Below are 25006 nucleotides of genomic sequence, written 5' to 3'. Positions count from 1 at the left end.
CCTCGGCTTGGTTGGGCCCTAGTGATGAGAAATGCCGGTACTATTATTTCTGTTCGCTGGCAGGAGCTTGGATTCGATAGTGACTGCTATCGCGAAAGAGTAATGTATTTCGAATTTCGATATTCCAAAACCAGGAACGGTTTTATGTGAAGTCAAGCCTATCCGAATTTTACCGGGCAATTTCTTCTTATGATTTCCTTGCTTCCACCGCAATTGCTTCTCCCAGCGTCCACCGTTGTTCGTCGGCCATTTTTCAAGTTACCGCTTTGGGGATTGTGATCCATAGTTATTGTGCGATTATTTTTAACTTCGAACATCTATAATTCAACATGACCGAGGACAAGAAGGTAGTTATGCTTCTATTTAAAAGATGCCGTAACGGTTCCAACAGGTTGTGTACTTACGTTGTAATTGATTTTTAAACTCAAAGCGTGCCCCGAGCCGCAAAATCCTCTTCTCAAAATGCCAATTTAACACGTTAGCACAATGTATACTTGTGCAGTTTGTTATTTTTATCCATTTGCTATGGACTTTGTTTATTCAATTTGCATTACCTCAATCATCCATGATCCCTAGCCGTGTGAAGTACTCCCTCTAGAGACTTAACCTTTCGGCACATCTACTTATCAGATCAAACCCTAGAGATAGGCTAGGTCTAAGGCCTAAGCTTATGTCAAGGGTTTTATTCTTGGCGTCAATCATAGGATTAACACATTTATTTTTGGCCTTTGCTTAGATAATCTTAGCATTTATACTTCAATTGATGTAGCTACCTAGCATCATAATTTAGGCTAGGCCTAGGCCTAAGTTATTTCACCTTGTAAATCGTGAATATATGCCCTGGCATTTTGCATATTCTTTTATTAGGCTATGTTAGAACACAAAGGCAGTGGAGACAGACAAGATCCCAACTCATATTAAGAGCCATTACATTACTCCCAGTGTTAGGCAAGTGCTATGCAAAACTGTTAAATAACCGAATTAGGACTTGGGCAAACAAATACAACAAACAAATAAGCAAACAAATAAAGTATCTGAAAGTGTAAAATCACACACAGGTGTAAGGCAAGGCTGCCAGTTGTCCCCTAAATACTTTATTCAACTTATATAGACGATGTTATAGAATAATTTATTATTATTTATTTAGCATCATAATTTAGTCTAGGCCTAGGCCTAAGTTATTTCACCTTGTAAATCGTGAATATATGCCCTGGCATTTTGCATAGGCCTAAGTTATTCTTTTATTAGGCTATGTTAGAACACTTAGGCATAGGCCTAGGCTAGGCCTAACTTAGTTTAGGTTCTTAGGCCTATGTACATCTCTGGAACTTGGTTTTTATCCCAACTTTAAAACAATTGGAAATTCATTTTATTTAGACTAAGTTAGGTCTAGCGGGCCTATACATCCATAAGTTATCTGTTGGCACAAACAACCGAATGAGTAGGTAAACTTAATATTCATTATTCGGTTGTTTAGTTTAAACCCTTACCTAACTAACCAAACGATATCAATCCTAAGTAGGTACTGAACTAGGCCTTAGATAAATTAACAGGGTATAGTTTCTTAACTGGGCTATGCTAATATTGATTGCAACTACCTATCAAAATGAAAATAACTCTTTATAAATAATCAATATTTTTAAGTTAAATATCTATTATAAATTTAAACTACCGTATCAAAACTTAACCTAACCTACCAAACTTGCTGATGGTGGAAAAATCACATGAAGGTTTACTAAGTACTTAATCGAATCGATAACTTAGTTTCAATCGATATTAGCATACATTAGCCCAGTTAAGAAACTGTACCCTAGATAAGATGAACTTTACCAGCCAAGTTTATTTCTAAATTTACTTTGTTTTATACTGAAACTCCACATAAGTATAGCTGGGTCGGGAAAATAAGCTAGGCCTAACTCAAGGTGTACCAGTAGGCCTACTGGTACATTTGTAGTTGACACCGAGCCAGTAGTTGACACTTTACAAATCCAACACTAATAATAAAGACTTCATGTTAAAAGTTCCTTTATTTTCAATAGGTATAGCCCTATTAAAAAAAAACTTCAGATGTTTTCCTTCATTTTTATTGCAACATAACCTTGGTTAGCTATGTGTTTGAAATGTGGTAGAGCTACAAAGTTCACTCTACCTGTTGAAGCCTCTTGTCTTGAGATTTCTTCTGGCTTTGAACAAGGTACAGGTTGATAATAACCAAAATTGTTTGAAACATAATTTACTTAATTTCTGCATCCTTGGTTGATTTATATCATATTAATAACTTATTAGGTTTTTGAAAAATTATAACTTTTAAAGGAATTAAAAGTCTCAGGGTTGATATTGAAATACAAACAGTTCTAAGTTACTGAGTTCCTACACACACACAAAAAAAATCAAGTCTGAGATTTTGTTCGTTCCAACAGTAATACGCCTTCAGAAGTTGAAATTTTCCAGTTTTCTTATGAAATGTTGAGATGGGTTGAAAACTGTTATTGATACTAGGCTACACATTTCAATAAATATGTACTGAACATAATACGAGGACTATCCAAAAAGTAGATTACGTTTTTGTCTGTATCTGCTAGGGGCAGGGCTAGTGCGACCATCTTGGTGTTAGCTTGTTATGCAGCTCAGTCGGCATCTAGCCATGCTAGTAAGAGGTTTCTGCTGTACTCCGTTGAGTTACTGTTACAGTTCAAAATGTCTGTGTTAATTTGCCGCGAATTGTGAAGTGCGTGCACAGTTATAAGGCGAAGTGGAAGACCCAGCATTGTGACTGCGGAACTTGCTGAAAAAGTCGATGCCGATATCCGTAAAACTCAAAAGTTTACAATAACAGAACTCTATGGGGTTTCCACAAATTTTGTGAAGTTTGATGCACAATATCATAACCGAAAAGCTTGGTTACCAAACGGTAACCAAAGAGTCCATTCATTTTTTTTGCATGTACTTCACAGTTCGCGTCATTTTCAATTAACACATACATTTTAAACTGTCACAGTAACTCAACGGAGTACAGCAGAAACTTCTTACTAGCACGGCTAGATGCCGACTGAGCTGCATAACGAAATAACACCAAGATGGTCGCGCTAGCCCCGTCCCTAGCGGATACAGACAAAAACGTAATCTACTTTCTGGATAGCCCTCGTATTTAGGCTGTTTCTTCCAGATGAAAATGTTTTTTGTTCACTCTAGTGTTCGTGGTTACTGAGTTATGCAAGTTAATGCAAACCCTTACATGAGCATAAATTTGCGTGTTCCGCAAAACAAAAATGGCCGCCGTAGAAGTAGCAAAAGAGATAAAAAAAAATTAAATCACTTTTGAACCCAGAATTGATAGAGGTATCTAGGAGATAAAAATATTATTTTAAAAATGGTCGTAAGTAACCCCTGTTGGATCACTGGATATGGATAGACCCATTGGATTGGGAAATGAAACTATTCTAAACTAACCTAACATAACTAAACTTAACCAAAATGCTGTAGGCTAAGTCACTGTTTCAAAATTTTGTTTGATAACAGAAAAGGCATATGGGGAATATGCTATCGAACGGAATTTTGAAATGTTACAGCAAGTTGGGCTGGTTCAAGCTTAGTTTGAAGAACAGTTTCATTTCAATATAATTTTTTGTTTAAGTTTGTTAATAGGCTACTGAAAAATATTTATTTATCCTTAGTTGTCAGCTGATATGTTCTGATTTTTTAATATCAATATATATCAGATAAGTAGAAAAATAAAATATCAATGATATACTATTGAAAAGAAATCATAGATAATAATGAATGTTCCCTTTAACAGGAAAGTACCACGTAATGTTTTTGAAATAGATTGAATTAAAAATCAAATCAGGCTTCTAGGCCTAAATGTAAACTTGCCTAGTCTGCAGGTTTGCTGCGGTGGGGGTATTTAGTAGGCCTACAGTGATTGTAGGTATATGTGCATTAATGATTCATCTTTCAATTTTCAGGCGGGAGAAACTGAGCACATCAACTTGAAAGTCATGGGACAAGATAATGCAATCGTGCAATTTAAAATTAAAAAACACACTCCTCTACGTAAACTGATGAATGCCTACTGCGATCGAGCGGTGAGTTGATTAGTCTTGTTTGTTACTACCGTATTGATATTGTTACATTTATTAATAATTTAATCAACAAAAGCATGCTGTACAATCCCTAATCTTTACTTTTCTTCATAAAGCGAAATCTGGTTTTAACCAAACTATTTGTTAAAATAGGTATACAGGGTGTCCAGCCAATCTGGAAACTGGGAAAACTGGAAATTGTACGGGGATTTTTGTTACTCTTCGCATCGTGCAGATATCTGCATTGTCCGCCTCAATTGTAGTGAAACAATGAACTTTTCAATTGCACATTATTCTTTACAGATGCATTGGGAAACACTCTGCTTTAGCTTGATTTTCTGACTAGGTGCTCCATTGTTCGATATGGCTCAAAGATCGCTTGCACACCTCTTATTTTAAGCTTACAACCTGACAACTTGCACTAAAAACTTAATTGGAATTAGATTATGGAGCTGACTAAGAACTCTGAAGTGTGTGTAGTGTTGGCTTTTCAGTCCAATTTTATCAACAGACTGAGCAAATCTGTTTTGGCAAATTTCCCAATTAGGAAATAGTTATTACCGTAAGTGGCACGGTAAGACCTAGGCCCGGGATCGATTGACTTTTTCATTTTGATTTCCTCAAAGGCCAAAATGTTTTATAACTTAAGTGATTTCTGTCTGATTATGATGAAATTAGGTTTTTAACTTAAAGATGTAAGGCGGGATAAAGTTAAATGAGTTTGTGAACCAGCATGATCGAACCATGGGAAAGGGGTTTTACGGGGTGTTTTTTGGGTAATAAAATGGTTTTTCTCATTTTTGACCCTCAAAACACAAAGTTTCCCAATTTCTCCCTAGATTTTTTTATAGAGCTTAAAAAACAAATAGTTTCCTATATCAAAGTCTTTTTGTATGGTTATTGGCAGTTAACAGAGAAAATTCAAAAAAAAAAATTATTTAAAATTCCTAAGTTATTCTTTTGGTCAAGTGGGATACAAGTGTACGCCCGGGGCAAGTGGACTTCCAGCTAATAATAAATTTGTTTATTAACAAAAAAATATGGAAACTTGGCCAAAGGTATTTCAAACTATGCTCTTTTAAGTTATAATCACAAATAAATTCTCTTGCTATGATTTCTATGAGTTAAGACATGTTTAGGAACCTCTTACGTTTCTACTCATAACACAATTGCCACTCTGAAAATTTTTAAAAAATTACTAAAAATTGAAATGCAAGGATAACTAACTGAAATTTAGTGAACTTGCTTAAATTTTTTTAGAGGGAATTCAAAAATAACTTTGTTTTGGCAATAAAAGTCAATTTTAGAAAAAGTTTGGAAAAGCAAAGTGAAAAAGTTAGTCCGCTAGTCGCCTACTAAAATTGTTGTTTGTTGGTCAGAGATGTTAAAACATACTCCCTTAGTAGATTTCCCATCCTTATAGAACAGCTGAAGCCAATTTTATCGTTAGTTAGATCAAGATGTTGTGTTTTGTTTACATTTTGTTTCTTGTTATTTCAGTCATTTAAAACCCAGTTCTACCAAATAAATGATATAATCATAAACAATAACTCATCCTCTAAATATAACCAATCATTTAGGCTATAATTTTTACTTTCTCCCCCTATACCATAGTATATGGAGAAAGTATTGTTTTCGTCAAAATTTTCGAGTTTGAGTTTTGAGTGGATATATTCGTTTTGGGTCCCCCTGGACCCAAAAAAGTGGTTTTCGAAGTGATGTCTGTGTGTGTGTGTGTGTGTGTGTGTGTGTGTCTGTGTGTCTGGATGTGTACAGAGCTAGAGACCACACCTGTAGTCCGATTTCGATGAAATTTGGTATGTAGGTTCTAATCCATGGTATCTCCAGGCGTTTTTTTCATTTTTTTGAAATTTTTATTTTTAATGGGAATTTTCCCATAAAAACCCATAAAAAACCGGAAAAATCGGATTTTCTCGAAAATGGCCCGAACGATTTTGATAAAAATTTAGTATGTTGTAGCCCTTTAAATTCTGAATAAAATGGTACAAATCCCATATCTGTAAAAATTACGGTTCAAAAGTTATAGTCAAATATGTTATTTTCCCATAAAAACCCCATAAATTAACGAAAAATAGGATTTTAGAAAAAAATCCGGTTTTGATTTAACATAGTATGTTATAGTCCTTATAGTTTTATAGTTTTTTTTATTTTTTAGAAATTTTTATTTTTAATGGGGATTTTCCCATAAAACCCCATAAAATATCGGAAACATATGGTTTTCCCAAAAATGGCCCGAACGATTTTGATAAACATTTAGTATGTTATAGTCCTTTATATTCTGAACAAAATGGTACAAATCCCATTTCTGTAAAAATTACGGTTATTGTAAATTATGTCATTTTCCCATAAAACCCCCATAAAATAACAGAAAAATCGGATTTTCCCAAAAATGGCCCGAACGATTTTGATAAAAATTTAGCATGTTATAGTCCTTTAAATTCTTAACAAAATTGTACAAATCCCATTTGCGTATATTTACTCTCACCACATACATATGATAAAGGTTTTTGACAAACTTATGGGAGAAAGTATGTGTCAGAATGCTGATACCGTTTATTAAATTGTATATTAAACGTCATTATTCTAATAATATTGATAAAACAATAGCCTAGGCTATTTAGAAGAGTTAGGCCCTAATTAAATAATAATGTAAATAGGATTGACATTTGAACAAATAAAAAACACTAGAGTAGATACGCTGAATAGACAGAATAAAACTATGATTCTTCGTTAATAATACTTAAATGTTCAATGTACCATAAAGGGTTTTAATAAATATTTTCTTGTATTGACACAAAATCCTCGTATGATTATTTCCTTCTTTTCATACACATCAGTGTTGTCAGATATAAAACATCTAAATTAATAGATAATTTTGTGTACTTGCTCTAATCCTCCGTGGTGTGACTGGTGCGAGCGTTCAGTGGTGTAGCGTAGTCGGAGCCATTCAGCCATCCCATGTGGTGTTGCCACTTCGAACGCCGCGGCCTCAGTTAAAGGGCCTAAGTCAATTACTATTAAAAATATTAAGGTTTTAAGTTACTTCACCGAGCGAAGGTTTACGAAAAACTGTATGGTTTAAGATATTTTAATTATTAAAAAACCAAAATAAAGCTCATTTTCTGCTCTTTGAGACTTTGTGTTAATTCAATGAAATAGTAGAATAATAAGGCTTTTATTTTCTTTAGAATTTCTAATAAAGCTGTGGTTTTAGTTTTCCCTTTCGGAGGTTCACAAAAAAATTTATAACTCCTGAACCATTTGAGATATTTTGATAAATAAAAAAATAAAAAAAGCTAATATTCTCCTCTACAATCCACTTGCCCCAACATCAAGTAATATGCAGTGGAAAGCTACAATAAGCAGGGCCGTGTTAAGGGCCAGTGGAGCCCTGGGCAAACCCAAATCAGTGCCCCCATTTTTTTCTAGTGCGGGCAGGCAGTGGTTGAGAGGCACCTGGTGGACGCCCCCAAACCTTCGGCGCCTCTGGGCATACCGCCCATTAATAAAAGTGGACCTAACAATAAGGGGGGTGTACACTTACCCCAGATCAAGGGGGAAGTATACACCCCAAACATTATTTTAATAAAACAATTTTTAGAAGCACAAAATTCATATTTTTAAAAAAATAAAAAAATTGCATAGCTTATACAAAACATTCCAAAGAATAAGCTCAGCAAATTTGATTTGTTTGTGGATTTTGCCACGATTGCGGAAGTCTGTGATTACGTTTACTTCACCGCGGAAGGATATTTAGGATTTTTCCGCTGATGATAATGTTTTCATGAACAATGGAGATAATATTCAGGCTTATGCTGCTATCGAAAGAGAGAATGTTTTCGTAACCATAAAGGGATGACAATGAAAATGATTATGATAAGGATTATTATTTTGTCAACAGTAGCTCACTGAACATTGACACAATTAGAAAATATAAGTACATGTGATGTATATTGTTTAAGTGGGACTAAACATTCACGAGGGAAACATTGAGGCAGGCTCCTGGAAAACCCTGGAATTTCATTAAAAATTGTTTAGACCCTGAAAAGCGTTCCAGAGAGTTTGTATACACCCTGAATATTCAATGTCCTTTGTTTTGTTCCACTGGGGCAAAATACCTTCCATGTTTTGTCATAGGAGAGTGTCAACATGATTAACAAACCAGTGTTTCTCTAAATAAAAAAAAGGCGGTTTCTCTGTGTAAATCCTTGCTTTTCTTTGCAGGGGCTTGCCATGGCAGCTGTCAGATTTCGCTTTGATGGACAAGCAATAAATGAGAGCGACACCCCCCTAACCCTAGAGATGGAGGAAGGGGATACTATAGAAGTTTACCAACAACAGACCGGCGGCCATAACTGTAAAACGACGGTGTAGTTCCCTGTGATGTGGTGAATTTATAAACACTGTGTGACGCGTTACACAACGCTCATGATGTTTCAGTTATTCATTTCTGAAAAGACTATGTAATCAATTTTCACATGACGTATTGTTTGATATAATTAAAATGTGACATTAAAGTATTTGCACTTTCAGATCAGTACAAAATTCAAAAATTAAGAAGATTCTATGGTGTATAGTTAAGGTCTGATCGAGTGTTTATATCTGAAAAAGTCTTTTGTATTTACAGTTCATTCCTTAATAGTTGTAAGCCATAATGAGGTCGACACAGATTGGAAATGTGAACATGAATGTTTCCTAGTAGACTAACCAGACACCTTCACTTGTTCAACCATTTTCCATGTTCATTTATAGTGATTGTCAATTCAAATTTGTAAAACTGTTTAGAATTAAGTCTGTGTTAGTAGGAAAAATACCGTTTCTGATGTTTAATTTAGCATTATTTGTTTTTTAGTTTAATAAAATAATCTTTTGTATTTTAATCGTTTTTCTTTTTCTCCTAAAAATCATTTAAACGATGTTAAGTCATTACAGGAAAGATCATTACAGAAACTAAGGATATCGACTGGTTCTTCTCCAAAAACAAAAATTACAAGACTCGGCTTTTTACTTTTTATACAAAGACACAATTAACTTATTACCGCTGACTTTTTCAGTCAGCTATATTTAATAAAGATGATTTACCACTAATGATGATTATATCTCCACTAATTTTCAACTTGATAAGGATTAAAACAACAACTAACAATTATTACAAAAAATAACTTATCTTTAATTGCACTTAGTGAGACTTTTGTTTTTTCACATTTAAAGTCCTTGTGTCTTGAGTGTCCTTTTTAGACTTGAAGTAAATGTTGGAGATGATTCCAAGGGCCAACATGGTGAGTGTGGATATCACAGCAATGTATTCAGGACGGTTCTGGAAGGGTGTTCCGCATATAGTGTACCACTTGGCTGTGCCCTTCGGTACACCTCCTGGTGCGCAGTGGAAGTCGTAGTAACTTTCATCGTAGTCTTTAGCACACAGAAACTCTCTTTTACTCAATACCTAAAACATTAAAATTTTAATACCACTCATATTGCTGGTGGACCAATAATTCTAGGTGTCTTAATGAGATTATATATAAATTTGATTTTGTTTTTGATTGGAAGAACAGGCTTACCTACACACACAAAATTGAAATATTACTCACTGTACAGGTAAGCCTTCTATTTCTATCAAAGAATTTAATCAATTCTGGCCTGAACCCTTTACCGAGAATACCTGTTCCCATATAATATGAGGGTTGTCTGTAAATTAACATTTATTAAGCTCTTATCACAGTCAAGTGTGGTTTATTTTGTTTTTCTCACACTCTTGTTTTAGTCATACATTATCAGCTGCCACGGCATCTTGAGAACTTATCAAAAACAACTTAGTTGGACAGAATAAATGTTGCACCAAGGAAGCTACTTCTTAAGACACAAAGGCTGCGTGTAAACATTTGCCATTCTGAGTTTGCAATGTGTGGACAATCTTTCTTGCGGCCTAGTTTGTTAGAAGTCTATTATTACAAGTCAGTGGTAATTTTATCGTGAACCCGTGTATCCTCGACTGCTTTTTCTTACCCCTAATATTGTCTGGACAGGCCGAGTGAGATTGCAAGGTCCGATGGGTTCGTGAAGACCAACAGAAATTTCCTTCTCAGGCTGACCAAAGATGACTAGGCTGAGGAACACCAAGTAATGGACCAGGAGAGCCAGCAAAGGCAGCCATCTCCATCTTAACCCTGAATCAAACATAGTGTAAATTTACGAGTAGAAGTGTTTTTCCTTCCCATGTTGTATCACAAAATCTTCTGATTCAAGGAGTTCTCGGTAAATATAGACTCCATTGACATCATGTAGTTTTAATTGTTAAAAATGTCAATGTTATTGAAAAAGATGGAGAGACAATACTGATGACGTTTTCTAGAAGTACGTTCAATGTATCAAATGGTTATCCTTTCAGCCTCATCTTCAACGATTTTTTTCAATGACTTCTTCTGTCAGTTCTTTCTTGAGAAAAGACTTTGAAGCTAGGTTTAACCCCGAGATGAAGCTCAAGGCAATACTTTGCTGTAATTTGAATTAGAAATAAAATGCAACCATCGATGAAAATAATTGCAGTTAGTATAGTACAACGATGTAAAGAACTACTGGATTGCGCTCTCAGTAGCACTGCAAACGCTGTTTTCGGTCTAGCTTCCCTCACCACTGGCAGTAGCCAACGCAGTCCATATACTCACCATTGTAAAACCCACTTTTTAAAGTTGCTGTTCTGTTGAAATATAGATATAAAATATTGCTAATGCATGCCAAACTCTTTTTACTATTCTAAACTTGATGTCTTCTTTTTTTGCAGAAAATAACATATTTGAACTCTTAAAGCTCCGACTACATTTGTCCAGTTTTACCGCAAATCTACGCTTCACATTAACGCGATAGGCCTAGGCCTACTTATTTCTTCCTTTTTTGTGACTTATTTGTAAGATACATTGTCATTACACATTGAAAGAAAAAAGTATCGCGTTTACGTCAAACATAACGTTACGTCTTAGGCATAAACTTAGCAAAACCATTCTAAATGCTTATGTAAAATTTTTTTGTTAAATAAAATAGGATTTCAATTACAAATATTGTACATTCTATTTCTCCTTATTTGTAATCACTTATTATTTTACCTTGTACAATTTGGAACTAGTAATATCAGTTTTCTAAAAACACCTAAAAACCGGGTTTAGTGACTTTGTAGTTTTAATGAATTCAGATGGGCTATTTTCTGCAAGAAACAAAAGAGACATAAAGGTTTAAATAGTTTGACAAGCGTTGGCAATATTTTATCCCTATATATTTGAACAGAGCAGCAACTAAAAATGTGCGTTTTATAATTGTGAGTGTATAGGCTGCGTCGGCTTCTGCCAGCAGATGGTGGGGGAAGCTAGACCGCGCAGCGATCCATGAGTTGTTTATATCGTTGGTACAGTATACTATACTTACGGACTTCTCCATCTTTGGCTGGATATTTCTCGCCAGACCAAGCCAGGAGTAAAGCAATAGAGAAGAGTATAAAGAAGGTGACCTCCGAGTGGATTTTGTAGAGGTCGTGGAGAGGGTGGTATATCGGAACAAACAGTGCTATCCCTCCCAAAGGACCTAGGACTGCGGCTAGTATCATGGTTAGAAACTCCGCTCCAAATCTATCATGGGAAAAATCCGGTCAAAACTCATTTGATATATCTAACATGAATTATTATTTTTGTAAGAAATAGGTTGGCAGTCACTTTTAACCTTGAGTTTCTTTGTCCACCTGGGATTCATAGTGTGCAGATTGTATCGAACAAGTGCAAAGAAAATGAACTGAATTGATCAAAGTGGTACGGGGACGCAATCATGCTTTGGTTCTACAGACCACTGTGTTGCCGACTGAGCCACAGTGTCACCAATTTATTACTTTCAACACCATTAATTTATGTTAACTTGTCTCAGTTTTCTAAGCTACAAGAACACTTTTTAAAACTACACAATCTATATTATTAAAAGAATTTGTTGAATTTTTTTATTCAGCAAATCAACCCCTAAATATTTATTTTTCATAGGGTAAAAAATTTAAGCTTTTATCCTCTAGATTTGCCTTTTGCGGGTTGGGATGTTATCCCATAATAGCCCTTTGTCTTATAGGCTTTAAAAATTTCAGAGTTTGTGCTGAATTCTGTTTTCAATCATCTGAACTTTTTCAAGTTTAACTTACATTTGTTTACATCAAAACAGATGACCATGATACAATTTTGTTGTTTACATCCGTACAAAAATGGGGTTATTGTTAAAGTTGGTGATTAGTGAATTCAAGTAAAATATTGTAGGCCTAATGTTATTTCTTGAGCATGTAAAAAAGACAATGATGTTAGATTCTGTGTTTTCATAGTATGTTTCATTAGTATTTGTAATTTTTCTAAGATGCCTCAAAGAGATCGTGCACACAATGAAAATAATAGGGCAAGCAATGTAAATAATAGGGATATGATAAGAAATAATCGTTTTCACCCTTATTAACCGCCCTAAGCCGTGGACAATTCAGTAACTCTTTTTGAACTTGGACTAGTGAATGAAGTAGTATGTATGCTGTTTGTGATGCTTTATATTGTGTTCACTGTTTTATACATGATTTCATATTTTATTGAAAAAACTAGTTAGAAAGTTATATTCAGGGTTTGCAAAAATTCAGTGGTAAGTAATGATTTAGTAAAAATAGATTACCTATTTTCTACTTAACTCAGAGCAGTAGAAAATTGTAAATTAATTCAAATATATCACAGATTTTGAAGTTACAAAGTGACGCTGGCTGCTAGTTTTCTTTAAATCTCACTCAAGTCTTCTACATTTTAAATTTACCAAAAATCGATATTTATATGCTCAAAAGAGGTATATGATATTCACTCACTACTTACTTCTGCAATACATTGTTAGGGGAGCAATATCAATTTTTGTAAAGAGAATGACAGTTCACCTGGAGGATTGCCATTTAGCAGTTTTGCGATCAAGCCATTTGCGAACAGTGTGGAACCAGAATGTGAAGCTAGCTGCGAATGTGAGATGGAAGTAGTAAGAGTTCCAAGGCACCCAGTAGTGACGGTCCGCAATGTTGGGGTCAGTGTCATGCCAGGACCAGTGAACAAACTTGACACTGACAATGTCGTACGGTATGTCTATCAACACTACCAGCAGACCAACTGGAAAAGTATAAACATGTGTGCTGTTACTGCGAAAGTAGATTGAAGAAATATCTCATGGATGAAAAAAGTAAAAGAGCAAAAAGTACATTTATTGTGAAAGCAGACATTTGAATTAATTACCAAGTCAGAAGAATGAAAATGAAAGGAGAGTGTAATAGCTATTTACCTTACAAGTGTAGTATGAGCGTTTTTACATCACGCAGGTGAATGTTGTGCAACGAGCGAAAGCGAGTTGCATAATTTACCGAAGTGATGTAAACACGCTCTTGCGTAACGTGTAACGTACAAGATTTTACCTGACCCGACAATATACAGGAGGTTACGAACAATATTTTCCATTATCCATTTCACTCATCTTCTAACAGTAACGTTCATTTACAAACAAAAGCTAGGTTAGGAAAATTCTTCAAAACATAACAATAAAATTCAAGCGCACAGCTGATTTCTAGCGTAGAACGTCGTTGCCTCCATAGAGGTATATTTTTAAAGTTAAGCACTCAATGTTATTTAAATGGGTTTCATTACATCACCGAGTGAGTTTTTTTCAACTTTACATCACTCGAGAAGTAACGAAGTTATATACATCACGCTTGGGATAGGGAAGTTTAACATGGCGGGTTAGGTAAAATACTAAAAGGTTGGTTGATCCTTCATTATAAGTGGCCCTCTTTACCACATTAAAATTAATAATTATATAACTTAAAGAGGTGACTGCTAGGTTCTATTCTTGGCCATGCCAAACAGTATGTTTTTCACATACCGTCCCATATAGCTGGCTGTCTTTTATTTAGAGTTAATAGCAAAATCCTGAGCTCTATAGATGCATTAGAGGCTCCGACCGAGGGCACACCAAATCAAATCACACTATTGGGTGAGAATCTAGTGGTGATTGACAATGAATTTGTGTTTTATTTATTCAGTTACCATCATCGACTGAGATTGTATGTTATCATACCTGCAAAGGGCTCTGCCCACCTCGGAAGTTTCAACTGAGCAGCGGCTATGGATGCCTGATAGATGAAGCACGGATCTAAACAAACATGATCATTAATAACAAATTATTTTGGTTATTTTTTTTTAACCTACCATAGTGGTAAGCTTCTTGGCCTTAGGTGTGGGAGGATGGTTTCGATTACTGGCACGCATATGGGTTGGACCACTTTCCCTAAATAAGTTATTTTATTACACTGTACATTTCCACAATACGTTATTTTATTACACTGTACATTTCCACAAGCGTGGACAAAAAACCGTACAGGTATATTAATATTCCATTGTTTTAGCTGTTTCCATCGGCTAGTTTGATAAATCCTCAAACGGCTTTGGAATAGTTTTTTTTTTTCACTTAAAAATAGACCAAGCAGGACATTGATCCTCTTGGGTAAGTAATAATCTGGTTAAAGAACTAGCAAGTCAGTAACAAAGCTATAGAAAAGGCGTTACTCCCATTTTCCACTTTAACTTGGCTTAAAATAAAATTTGCTAAATTTGACCTAATTCAGGTCTATTTTTTCACAGTGCAATATTCTATTTCTATTTTTTAATATTACAAAACAATGTTAAACACATTATTGTGGAAATGGCGAGGACCAAACACTTTATTTTGACTACTGGTCTAATATTTTTCAAAATGTTCATTGTCGTTTGCACAGAATCAACTTAAAGTGTCATAGTTCACATCTCAGTATAAGATATGCCTTTGTTCTGAGGCGGTATTTTATAAAACAGTTCAATATTTGAGGAAAAACGTACTAATTTAAGTAATCTGTGTACTTACAGAGGAATATTATATGTATAGGAAGTCTGCGTCCAAGAAAAATAAGTGGAGACTGAGAGTGCCAGAAGTTGTCAACATCGGGCAGTACATAGCAGAGTGACTCTACCACCAACCCGTGCAGTAAAGTCGCTAGCCACAGATATGGTAGTCTCCCTCTCCCCCGCAGGGCTGTGTGCAGACATCAGGTAAAGTGAGGAGTATAAATAAATAGTATCAGCAAACTAACATACTTCCTCATTAGCGTCTTAAATACTTAAGGACGTTGTTCTCTTAAAAAACTGACAACTGCGTAGGTATATAAAATGCAAAAAGTGCTAAGAAGCTGGTTAGGGCCAACACACCGAATACATCACAGGTGTAGTCTGATAGCTGTACACTTTTATGAAAATTTATGAGTTTATGGGGATTGCAATAAAAATTGCAACAACTTTTGAACCATAATTTTAACAGCGTGGGGAATTGAACCATTTTATTTAGGGGTGAAAAGACTACAACGTTCTAAATTTCAATGAAAGCACCATCAAAATTGAAAACCCCCATTTTTAACCCAAGAGTGAACGATGAGTAGAATGTTGTGAGATGATCTGTGTAGTATTGTTACTGACTAAGATCAGATGTTTCATCAGCCAGGATCATCAGTTTCGAACCATTAAAAAAACTACTGACTTTTCTCAGGATCGATCTGGCAACCTTTTGATTGTAAGGTGAGCAAAACAGTCGGCTGGCCAGCAAGTCATTATAATATCAACATCAATTTCCTTTGTACTTTCACATAACAAATCGGAAAGGGGTAACAATGTTATAATATTTTTTTTATTATTTAAAAGATGTGTTATTAAATGTAATATTGAACAGCGTCGTCATTGTAAGTGTGGGATGTGTTTTACTTATCCTGTATATTTCTTGCTGGTAGTTTGTCAAAAAGAATTGTTTGTGACTCACGCGGGAATATTTTACAGAATCTGTACTTGTATGAAATCCTGCAGGAACTATCATTCTCGCACCATAAACATCATTTCTTGCCTTTGTAACGTAATAATACTTACCATGTAATAGAGTGAGAATGCCGCCCAGAAGAAACGAAGCTTGAACTATCAGATATGTTGGCTGATTTTTCAGCAATGGCTCAACCGGGGTGTAATGCACAAACCAGTCCCAAAACTAAAACATTTTTTTTTTATTCATTGTTAAAAATGTAAGACTCCCAATTATTTTTACATTTAAAATTTGTTATTAAAAATATAATTTATACATTATTTTGTTTACCGTCCCATTCCATCAACTCAAGAAAACAGTTTTGATCTTTTATGTTTTTAACTATAGATTTCAAATACAGTATTATTAATACATAATTCATATTTGTTTAGAAATCATAATGGATAGCTCAAAAATAATTTTTTTTCTTTTTCTTGTCCTAGGACGCTGGGCACGAGCCTGGGATTGTTTTTCACATTACTTCAGACTAGACCTAGGGGTTGCGGCATTATCACTTGGATAAAATCCATTGGTGACTTCAGCGCTAAAATTCTTACCATATCTAAACAGGGTTTATGTGTAAATGTTCATACTTCTTTAAACTGAATGTATTTTTTATAAAAAAATATAATACATTTTTAAAATAAGCTAAAGAAATTAATTGTGATTACTGTGCTACTTTTATTTCAAAGATAAGGGACACAATGTTTTATTTTTTTTTTCTTAAACAATTACCACAAATTTTACTGTATCACTTTAATAATACTGTATGGAAGTAGATATTTAGTTTTCGTGTCCCTACGGAAGTTAATTTAAATAATCTCGTTCATCCAGATGTTGATAAATACTTGACACCTTGAAAAGCTTCAGCACACACCTTTATAATACGCTATTTTAATATACCTGTATTTTATTACTGGTACATGAATAACTATGAATTAAACCTTCTAGAAAAATTAACAAAACCTTACCGAGTGAGTCAAAATTATTACCTGAAATTTATTACAAGAGATTATTGTAAAGCATTATCAAATTGGTTATTTATCTATTTGAACTAATCAATACATGACCAAGTTATTTTAATGAGCCACACGTACCCCATCAAAGTGTAAATCCGCCAGTACCCTGTTATCCATTATCACAGATTGAGTTTTACCTCCACACCAACACCTACAGACTCCACACTAACCAATTGGTACTGATTGAACAGCTGTTGGTACTGCTTATCAAAGAGACAATAATTAACATTTCTTTCTGATAATCCCACTTATTAATCTTATCATTTTTAATCGGGTTCAATTTAGTCTCATGTGGTTTCTAGTAGCTTATCCTTTGACTTTTGACTTATTTTCTGCCTTGTCGATAGTTTTGTCATGTGTATAGTTCTTGCTGATTATTTTTACCAGACAATTGCTATTTTAAGGTTAAAGATTAGTGATACTTAAAATATAGATTTTGGTTGGATTTTTGTTTGGTTATATTCAAACTCTAAAATTGTAGGCCTATCAGCAACAAATTGAATTTACTGCACCATAGCACTCATGAACTAAATTTAGATTTAAGATTGTAATGTTCAAAACGTGCAGAATTGCCAAATTTTTAAAACTATTTTTGCGATAAAAAAGTTGTTTCTAGTCAGTCATAATTTGTACTTGGATGTCCCCAGTAATTCTGGACTTGTTTTAAAAGGGGCAGTTAAGTAAGATAGGATTGGTTCAGGAAAATATTAAGACCCATGGTGTGCTAGATTGGTTTCACCAAAACATCTCGAGTCCTCTCCTAGAGTTTAGAAAATATCATGTTAAAGAGTATTTAAATTGGTTTAGGAAAAGGATTAAACAACTACAGTCTACTGAATTCGTTCACGAAAAAAGTTGAAGATCATCTAGTAGGTTCTGTGTTCATTTGGAAAAGTGTTGGAAGATCTAAGAAACTATTTATTGCATTATTAGCAAATCCCCTGACCATAGCAGGCTACAAAATAGGAAGTTGCTACACTACCCATTGGTGTATTTTATTTCCTAATACAAAACAAGCTAAATCAAATACCCAGTGATTCCATACAATTTTTATTTTTTTTTCATAGGATTGCCCAAGGTAAATATTGCTAGTTTGTGATTAAAAAAAGGAACGTGACTATTTTATTCTGTTATCAGAGTCCCAGATTTTACAGACGTCTGTTAACAGAAACTTCTGTGACAACAGCTGAATCAACCTCTCGGAACACTTATGCTTACTATCTCTTCTGTACTTTAAGACTTCTAACTTTACTTACTTCTTTATACTTGTAACTTTAAGATATCTGCTCTTTCCATGCATTATCATGTTATCCACAATACAATTATACATTTTTTTTTACTTTCTCCCCCAGAAGAAAGTTATTTTTTGGGCAAATTTATTGAGTTCGAGTTTTGGGTGTAAACATTCGTTTTAGGTCCCCCTGAAAACAAAAAAAGTGGTTTTTGAAGTAATATGTGTTTACTGTGTATGTATATGTGGATGTGTGTGTGGATTTGTACAGATCTAACAGACTCCACCTGTGGCCTGATTTTGATGAAAATTTGAAATGTAACAATCTCCTGGTGTTTTTATTTTTAGTGGTAATTTTCCCATAAAAAAAAAAAACAGAAAAATGATTTGCACTCAAACGTGTTTTTGATTAAAATTTAGTATGTTATGGTTCGTTTAACTCTTAACAAAATGGTACAACCTTAATGCTGTAAAAATTTTGGTTCAAAAGTTATTTTAACTTATCGAATTTTCCCCATGAAATATGCAAAGACCCTCCCACCTACTGCTTGCCTATGATAAGGGTTGTTGACAAGCAAATAGGGGAAAGTTTGTGTGAGATTGCTGATACTGTTTATTTTAAGACTGTTACCAAAGAAAAATTACATTTGGGATACAATTAATAAATGCATGCAGTAATTTACATGAATATTGTTCTGTAAAGTTTGCCTGTGTCTGTGTGAAGTAGGCCAAGTGTTTTACTTCTGTGATATGTGTCAGGCCTATCCCACTAGATCAGGCACTCTTGGTTTGACCAACTGTTAACTTATTATGATTTATTATTGTTTGAACGTTTGAAATATTTAATGTTTTTTTACTACAGCTTGTGTTTTTATAAATTTGCCTTATGTGATATAATAGAGTAATATCTACATGAGCTTACAAATTTACCACCACTGTATAGAATCACAGAGTTCTCTGTGATAGAATACTAGAATGTAGTTCGATAGAATATGAAAAAATGCAGAGTTTTGTTTTCAAAACTTGATTAAAGTGGTACTTTACTTCAGTGATGAAATTTCTTTATACCATCCAAAAATTGATTGTAGTTGCTCATCATTTTTGGCAAGGAGAAAGAAGAATTTGATCTTTGAGTGTTTTCCGTTGGCTTTTCTGTGGCAATTCTCACAGGTTTCCATTTAGAAAAATACTAAGACTAGTCCCTCAAACACCTTTAATTCCCGAGCATGCATTAAGCTTCTCTAACTCTATTTTCAAAAGTATTGTGTTGGATCTTATATAAATCCCCACGGACTAAAGCAATGATTACTTTTAATCTGTGCATTCAGATAGGGCTCTGTGTAGAGAGGATGGGAGTTGCTTCTTGGTAGCAACTAGCAACGGCTCCATCTCTTCTAGCCTCCCAGATGAAGATACTCGACTGTGTAATAATGTGTGTATTGGAAACTTTAAGTGATGACCAGATGTTCAGTGCCTTTATTTTTATTGTTGCGGGCTTAGCAGGTTCTTTACAAATAAAGCTTGGCGATTTTATAATAACTATTTATTTACACTAATTATTCTATATTTACAGATATTACAATTACCTAACACCTAACTAATCCTATCTAAACCTAGCTAAAGCCTACTCTAATTTACTATGATTCTACTTACAGCTAACCTTTACAGGATTTATCACTACTTCTGTTACAACACTGTCACTACACTGTCACTAGTGTCACTACACTGTCTCTACACCGTCACTACACTGTCACTGCCACTAGCACTAGCACTGGTCACTAACACCGACACGCGCTTGCTGCGAAGATTCTCGGAAGGCTCAACTCAACTCAACTGTCGTGTGCCGGAAGACGGTCCCTTATATAATTTTGCCGTGGAACATTCTGGAGGCACCTAGTGGCCCAAACAAAGCTGTTTACAGATCACCGTGGAAGCTTCTAGTGGATGTCAAAGACCCTATTGACGTAGTCCGTTGACATGGGTCTATTGTCTTTCACTGGCACGTACGGCGAAACCCGTGTAAACAAACAACCCTTTTGATACGGCGCCTGGCTATTGTTGCGCGGGGCTCCTGACTTGTAACATTATTATTTTCTGCCTTCTCCAACCTTTCTACTTATCTAACCTTGCGTTTAGGCCTGATAATCTATTGTACTGAAGGTTTAAACCTTAAATCTAATAATCTTCTCTGCCAAATATCAGAAGACTGGTTGGACACAGATGACTTTGACATTCGAGACAATGGTCCTGGCTAAATCAAACAGCTGATTTAGTATATCTAGTTTATCTTACAATACAAACCTTTGTGACTGTATGGGGGGGGCTACTTGAAGAGCTTCAACTCCTTCTCGAGTTATCGATTATCTTATTCCATTAATACTCATCCTCCATTAATATTCAGTTTAATATACTCACAGGTCCGGGGATTGTATGTGACGTGCTTTGGGCCAAAGAGGTATTTGTGCTCCCTACCCGGCTACCCCCATCCTTTCCGGGGAATTGTTTTCTTCCTTTCCCCTGGCACTAAGGCCCACCTAGCCCCTTTACTAAAGTGGCATTGAATACTCAATGTGTATTGCTGTCTTAATAAAATGTTTAAGTGATGATATTCAAGTTTATTCACATCTGAAAATAACTTTAACATCTGTCAGTGTCCTTTTAATATTAAAATCAGCTTGTTGAGGATTTGAACAGCGCTTCTCTCCTGGGTGATAGAGTGGAGTTACGAGGAGAGACCACAAAGATTCCTAGTATTTTACTTGTTCACTTAACTGTTCCTTAGATGATTTTTTACTTTGTGAATCCAAGTTGTCGCGGGAATACAGCACCGTCTGGCCAATGATAGCATACACACTGTAGTTGCTATCGATGTTTCCTGATTGTTGGTCCGTCATGCGGTCACTACCTTTGTCTGTCTTCATTGCTTTATTTTTTTATGTTTGTATTGGAGTACAAAAAAGGATAGGTAGGTCTAAACTTTGTTAATTTATTCAATGATTGTAGTTAGGTTTCATCAGATGTTTTGGTGCTTTCAAAGAAATGGGATTTTGTAAATTGAATCCACCCTGAAAATGTTTAATCTCATTTTATGATGTTTTGTTTACCAAAAATAATTAATTCCAAGATAATAAAAACAATTTTTGATTGTTTCCCTACTTTCTTTATTTTGACTTTATTTACTACTACTTAGATACTTTCTTACCTGCTCCAAATGACTAAGTATTCTCTTTATTGTTCATTAGAAATTGTATAAAATTGTTTATAAACTTGCCAAAATATAAGAAAATAGAGTAAGACTTTAGCTATAAACATGAAAGATTTATGGAAACAATGGTTGAAACTTGCGTTTTAAGGCCTGCAGTTTACAAGTGATGCTCTTTATGGGCCTGAGATATAGTTGTGCCCCCTACAAACCTACACCTCTGCACCCCTGGGCCCATTTATTATTCCTGACACTGAGATACTGGTTTATTAGTGATTTATACAGTGTTTATTAGACACTGGTTTATGCATATTTTGTGCATCCCTGACCACCAGAAAGCTCACAGCAGAAAATTCAAGAATCCACTCCCACCTCCACTGACAAATAACCTTTAATTCTGCTTACGGCATCCTCACTTTATAAATATTCTTACTTACTTACTTACTCCGATGGCCATGGATACCCTAGGTGGTATTTGGCATCGCCAACAAGTTGCCTCCATATCTCCCTATTCTCTGAATGTTCTTTCCTTGCTCTTTGCAAATCTTACTCCACCTGGTCCTTCCAGTTCCATTGAATCTTGGATCTTCTTCCTGCTGGGTTTTGTCTCCAAACTTCTTTAATTAGTTTGCCATCTTCCCTCCTAATTACACGGCCAGCCCACCTAGTCTTCTACTCTTTGCTTCTCTTACTATGTCTGGGGAATGGTACATTTTTTGGTTGTACCTAATTCTCCATCCTTTTCCCTCTCTAACAGGTCTAAATCTTTTTCTCAAAACTCTGTTTTCAAAAAGGAAGGCAGCTTCGTTGGTTCTCTAAGACTCATTGTTTGAGTTTCGACCTCAGTGTCACATGACTAATCTGAAACTTGAGACTTGTACCATAGATAAAAGGAGTGCTTGTACTCACTTGAATTTCTAACAGCTTCAGTTGAACCTATTCACAAATAAACCAGTCGTCATGACACCCCGTTGTCAACGATATCACAGGATATAAGGTTATTGCTGTGCTATCGTCAATATCACACAATATAAGAATATCGCTGTGCTATCATCGTCGATATCACAGTTATCACAGCCTCTTTTGTCATCAAACGATATCAGATATACTATAAATATAGCACTATATCAATGTGGCCATAACAAAAGATATCTAAGCAGCCATCAGCGCTGGCCACTGGTGTTTACAGATTGCCTTACGCAAGACTTAACCATTCCAGGACAACAAACTCCCAATTTTTGGTTGGTAGTACCTAAATTTAAAATTAGTCTTTGATCCAATTATCCTCAATCCCCTCTGTAGGGATGTTCAGCTCAAGCCTTATTCGCTCAGAGGGTAATTATTTAATTATATAATGAAACGTAAGTATAAAAGTAAATCGGACCAGGGTGTAAGTCTCCCTCTACGGTAATACACCTATGGTAACGGCTACTTCCCCAAAGGGAAATTAGCTAACAATGCCTGTACTATATAGAGGGTGGAAAAAAGTCCTGGGACAGTTAAACATTCAAAAAAAATATTCAAGATAGAGCTACAAAACTTGGTACAAAAAGTTACTGGGCATTAATACCGGCCCAGTTATTCAGTTATTCGGTGGAGTTATTCAGTGATACGCCATCTCCTCCAGGGGGACGGCCTGGTAGGAGTCAGAAGAAAATCTTAAATGTAAGCATAGGTTGATATGTGTGTAAAATTAAAATCTTTGTTAATAAAATCATAGACAAAAAGAGCCGCAAACGCAAAAACGGATAACCGAGTAAAAAATAACAGCTGTTCAAAGATTCCTCGAATTTGCAATGCACCTCCTCATTTATACGCTCATTTTACATGCATCTCCTCAGGGAGGTAGCCAGAAGTGGGAAGAAAATCATAAATGTAAGGAAAGGTGAATATTGAATTAAGGTCTTTTTAGTAGAATACAATACCACAAATTTTAACTCAAAAGAACTACTGAGTAAAAAATGGCAGACGTTTAAAGACTCAAAATAGTAGATTCAAGAAATCTTTGAACGGCTGCCATTTTTAACTTCCATTTGAGTTCAAATTTGCGGCATTTTATTCTACTGGTAAATGACTTAAATGTGCATATCAACATATACTTAAGATTTCTTTCTGACTACTACCAGAATCTAAGCCATCCCCCTACCCTAAGGGGGTAGCGTGTCATATTGAATGATGAGTAAAAATTATTTTAATGCACAGTACCGGTAACTTGGTACAAGTTTTTGTAGCTTTTTCTTGATTATTTTTTTAATGTTTATAACGGTCCCAGGACGTATTTTCCACCCTGTAAAATCTAATTGAAGAAACCATTATTGTTCTAGGTGTTTCTGATTAAGAGAATAATAACACTTATAACGCTTTTATTGCTTTGTGACAATTTTACATTGTATAGCAAACTTTAAGATACAAGATAATCAATATGAACCTTTCAAAATCACGCTTGGCACAACCACCCTATAACATAAAACCATAAGAAAGGTGGGGGTGAACGAGACCATGATCAGAACTTGTGTTGTGCAGGTCTGTTTGAGATTCCTTGAGGTAAAAATACCTTTTGTGATTTTGGAACAGAGGCTATCTATGTTACATTTGTATAACAAATTGACTTGTCCTATTTCTTTACAAACAGATCAATGGAAATAAAATATTCTTATTCTTATCATATCTATGAGTTCTTGCCAGTTCAACACCTTATCCAGGTGCATCCTCAAGAACTTGATGGATTCAACCCCCTCTAAAGACTTGTCATCCACCATTACTGTGGTTCGTGTTTAAATTTTCAGTTTGGAACTTTTGAATGCAGGCTTTCAGGTTGATAAAGCTTTTCATTTCAACGATTGTTTTGGGGTTCTGATTCAAATAGAGAGTAACAATAAGAACATTTACATATGAAAATATGCCATATCAACCATTCTGTACTGTACCGAAATTTTAAATTTCGTTACGCCGGTAACCTTGCCGGCTATTTTACTGATGGTGGTCATTCTGTATCCTCAGACCGGGCCCCAGCCCCCCTTATGGAAAATTTATAGTATGAACCCATGATCTAAAACCAGCATTGACCATACTATAAGCATTATTAACATCATTTTGTGCCCTTTCTTGGATAATATTATTTGGAATTATTTTATTAAAGGATATTTTATCAATATTTTTAAATAATCCCAATATTCTCTTTATTAACAAGTTTTATTCAATATGTACCTACAAACAAAACACAACATAACACTGTTTTTCTATTCCATTTTATAGCGTAATATTTGTATGACTACTTGAATCATATTTTTTTACAATCCATATTTTCCCAAAATATAAAGGTCATAAGGATGTCGATTGCAAATAGTTTTCAAGCCCAACTGAGATTACTCAAAAAGTAAATATGGTTCGAGGAGTCATAAAAATTATTTAAATTCGAATTTCATAGATAACTTTATACAGATCATAAAGTAACCATCTGACTCACCGTGATTCATGTGGAGGTCTATATGAGTCGGACGAGAGTGTAAACCGTCGCTTGTGTCGTGACCAGACTGTACCTCAGTGTCTG

The 25006-nt window shown here is 35.0% G+C and overlaps 2 protein-coding genes across 2 annotated transcripts; one reads left to right on the top strand and one right to left on the bottom strand.

Annotated features, from left to right (window-relative positions):
* Positions 1-203: 203 nt before the first annotated feature.
* Positions 204-8977, top strand: LOC129005745 (small ubiquitin-related modifier 3-like). The gene is made up of 3 exons (XM_054434736.1): positions 204-347; positions 3966-4085; positions 8328-8977. The coding sequence occupies exons 1-3, from the start codon at positions 330-332 to the stop codon at positions 8475-8477; spliced, it is 288 nt and encodes a 95-aa protein (XP_054290711.1). The 5' UTR covers positions 204-329; the 3' UTR covers positions 8478-8977.
* A 70-nt stretch (positions 8978-9047) lies between these two features.
* LOC129005755 (uncharacterized) lies at positions 9048-17219 on the bottom strand. Its single transcript, XM_054434751.1, has 8 exons — positions 17102-17219; positions 16076-16190; positions 15030-15197; positions 14208-14282; positions 13027-13249; positions 11520-11719; positions 10110-10270; positions 9048-9549 (listed from the first exon to the last, which is right to left on the bottom strand). Exons 1-8 carry the CDS (start codon positions 17138-17140, stop codon positions 9283-9285), a joined length of 1248 nt encoding a protein of 415 aa, XP_054290726.1. The 5' UTR covers positions 17141-17219; the 3' UTR covers positions 9048-9282.
* Between the last annotated feature and the right edge of the window lie 7787 nt (positions 17220-25006).

Source organism: Macrosteles quadrilineatus, unplaced genomic scaffold (genome assembly GCF_028750875.1).
Source record: "Macrosteles quadrilineatus isolate MER2022 unplaced genomic scaffold, UCM_ALF_1.0 Scaffold_32__1_contigs__length_1466915, whole genome shotgun sequence".
Lineage (NCBI taxonomy): Eukaryota > Metazoa > Arthropoda > Insecta > Hemiptera > Cicadellidae > Macrosteles > Macrosteles quadrilineatus.
The sequence above is the reverse complement of the archived record's forward strand: the minus strand, read 5'-3'. Positions and strand labels throughout refer to the sequence as shown.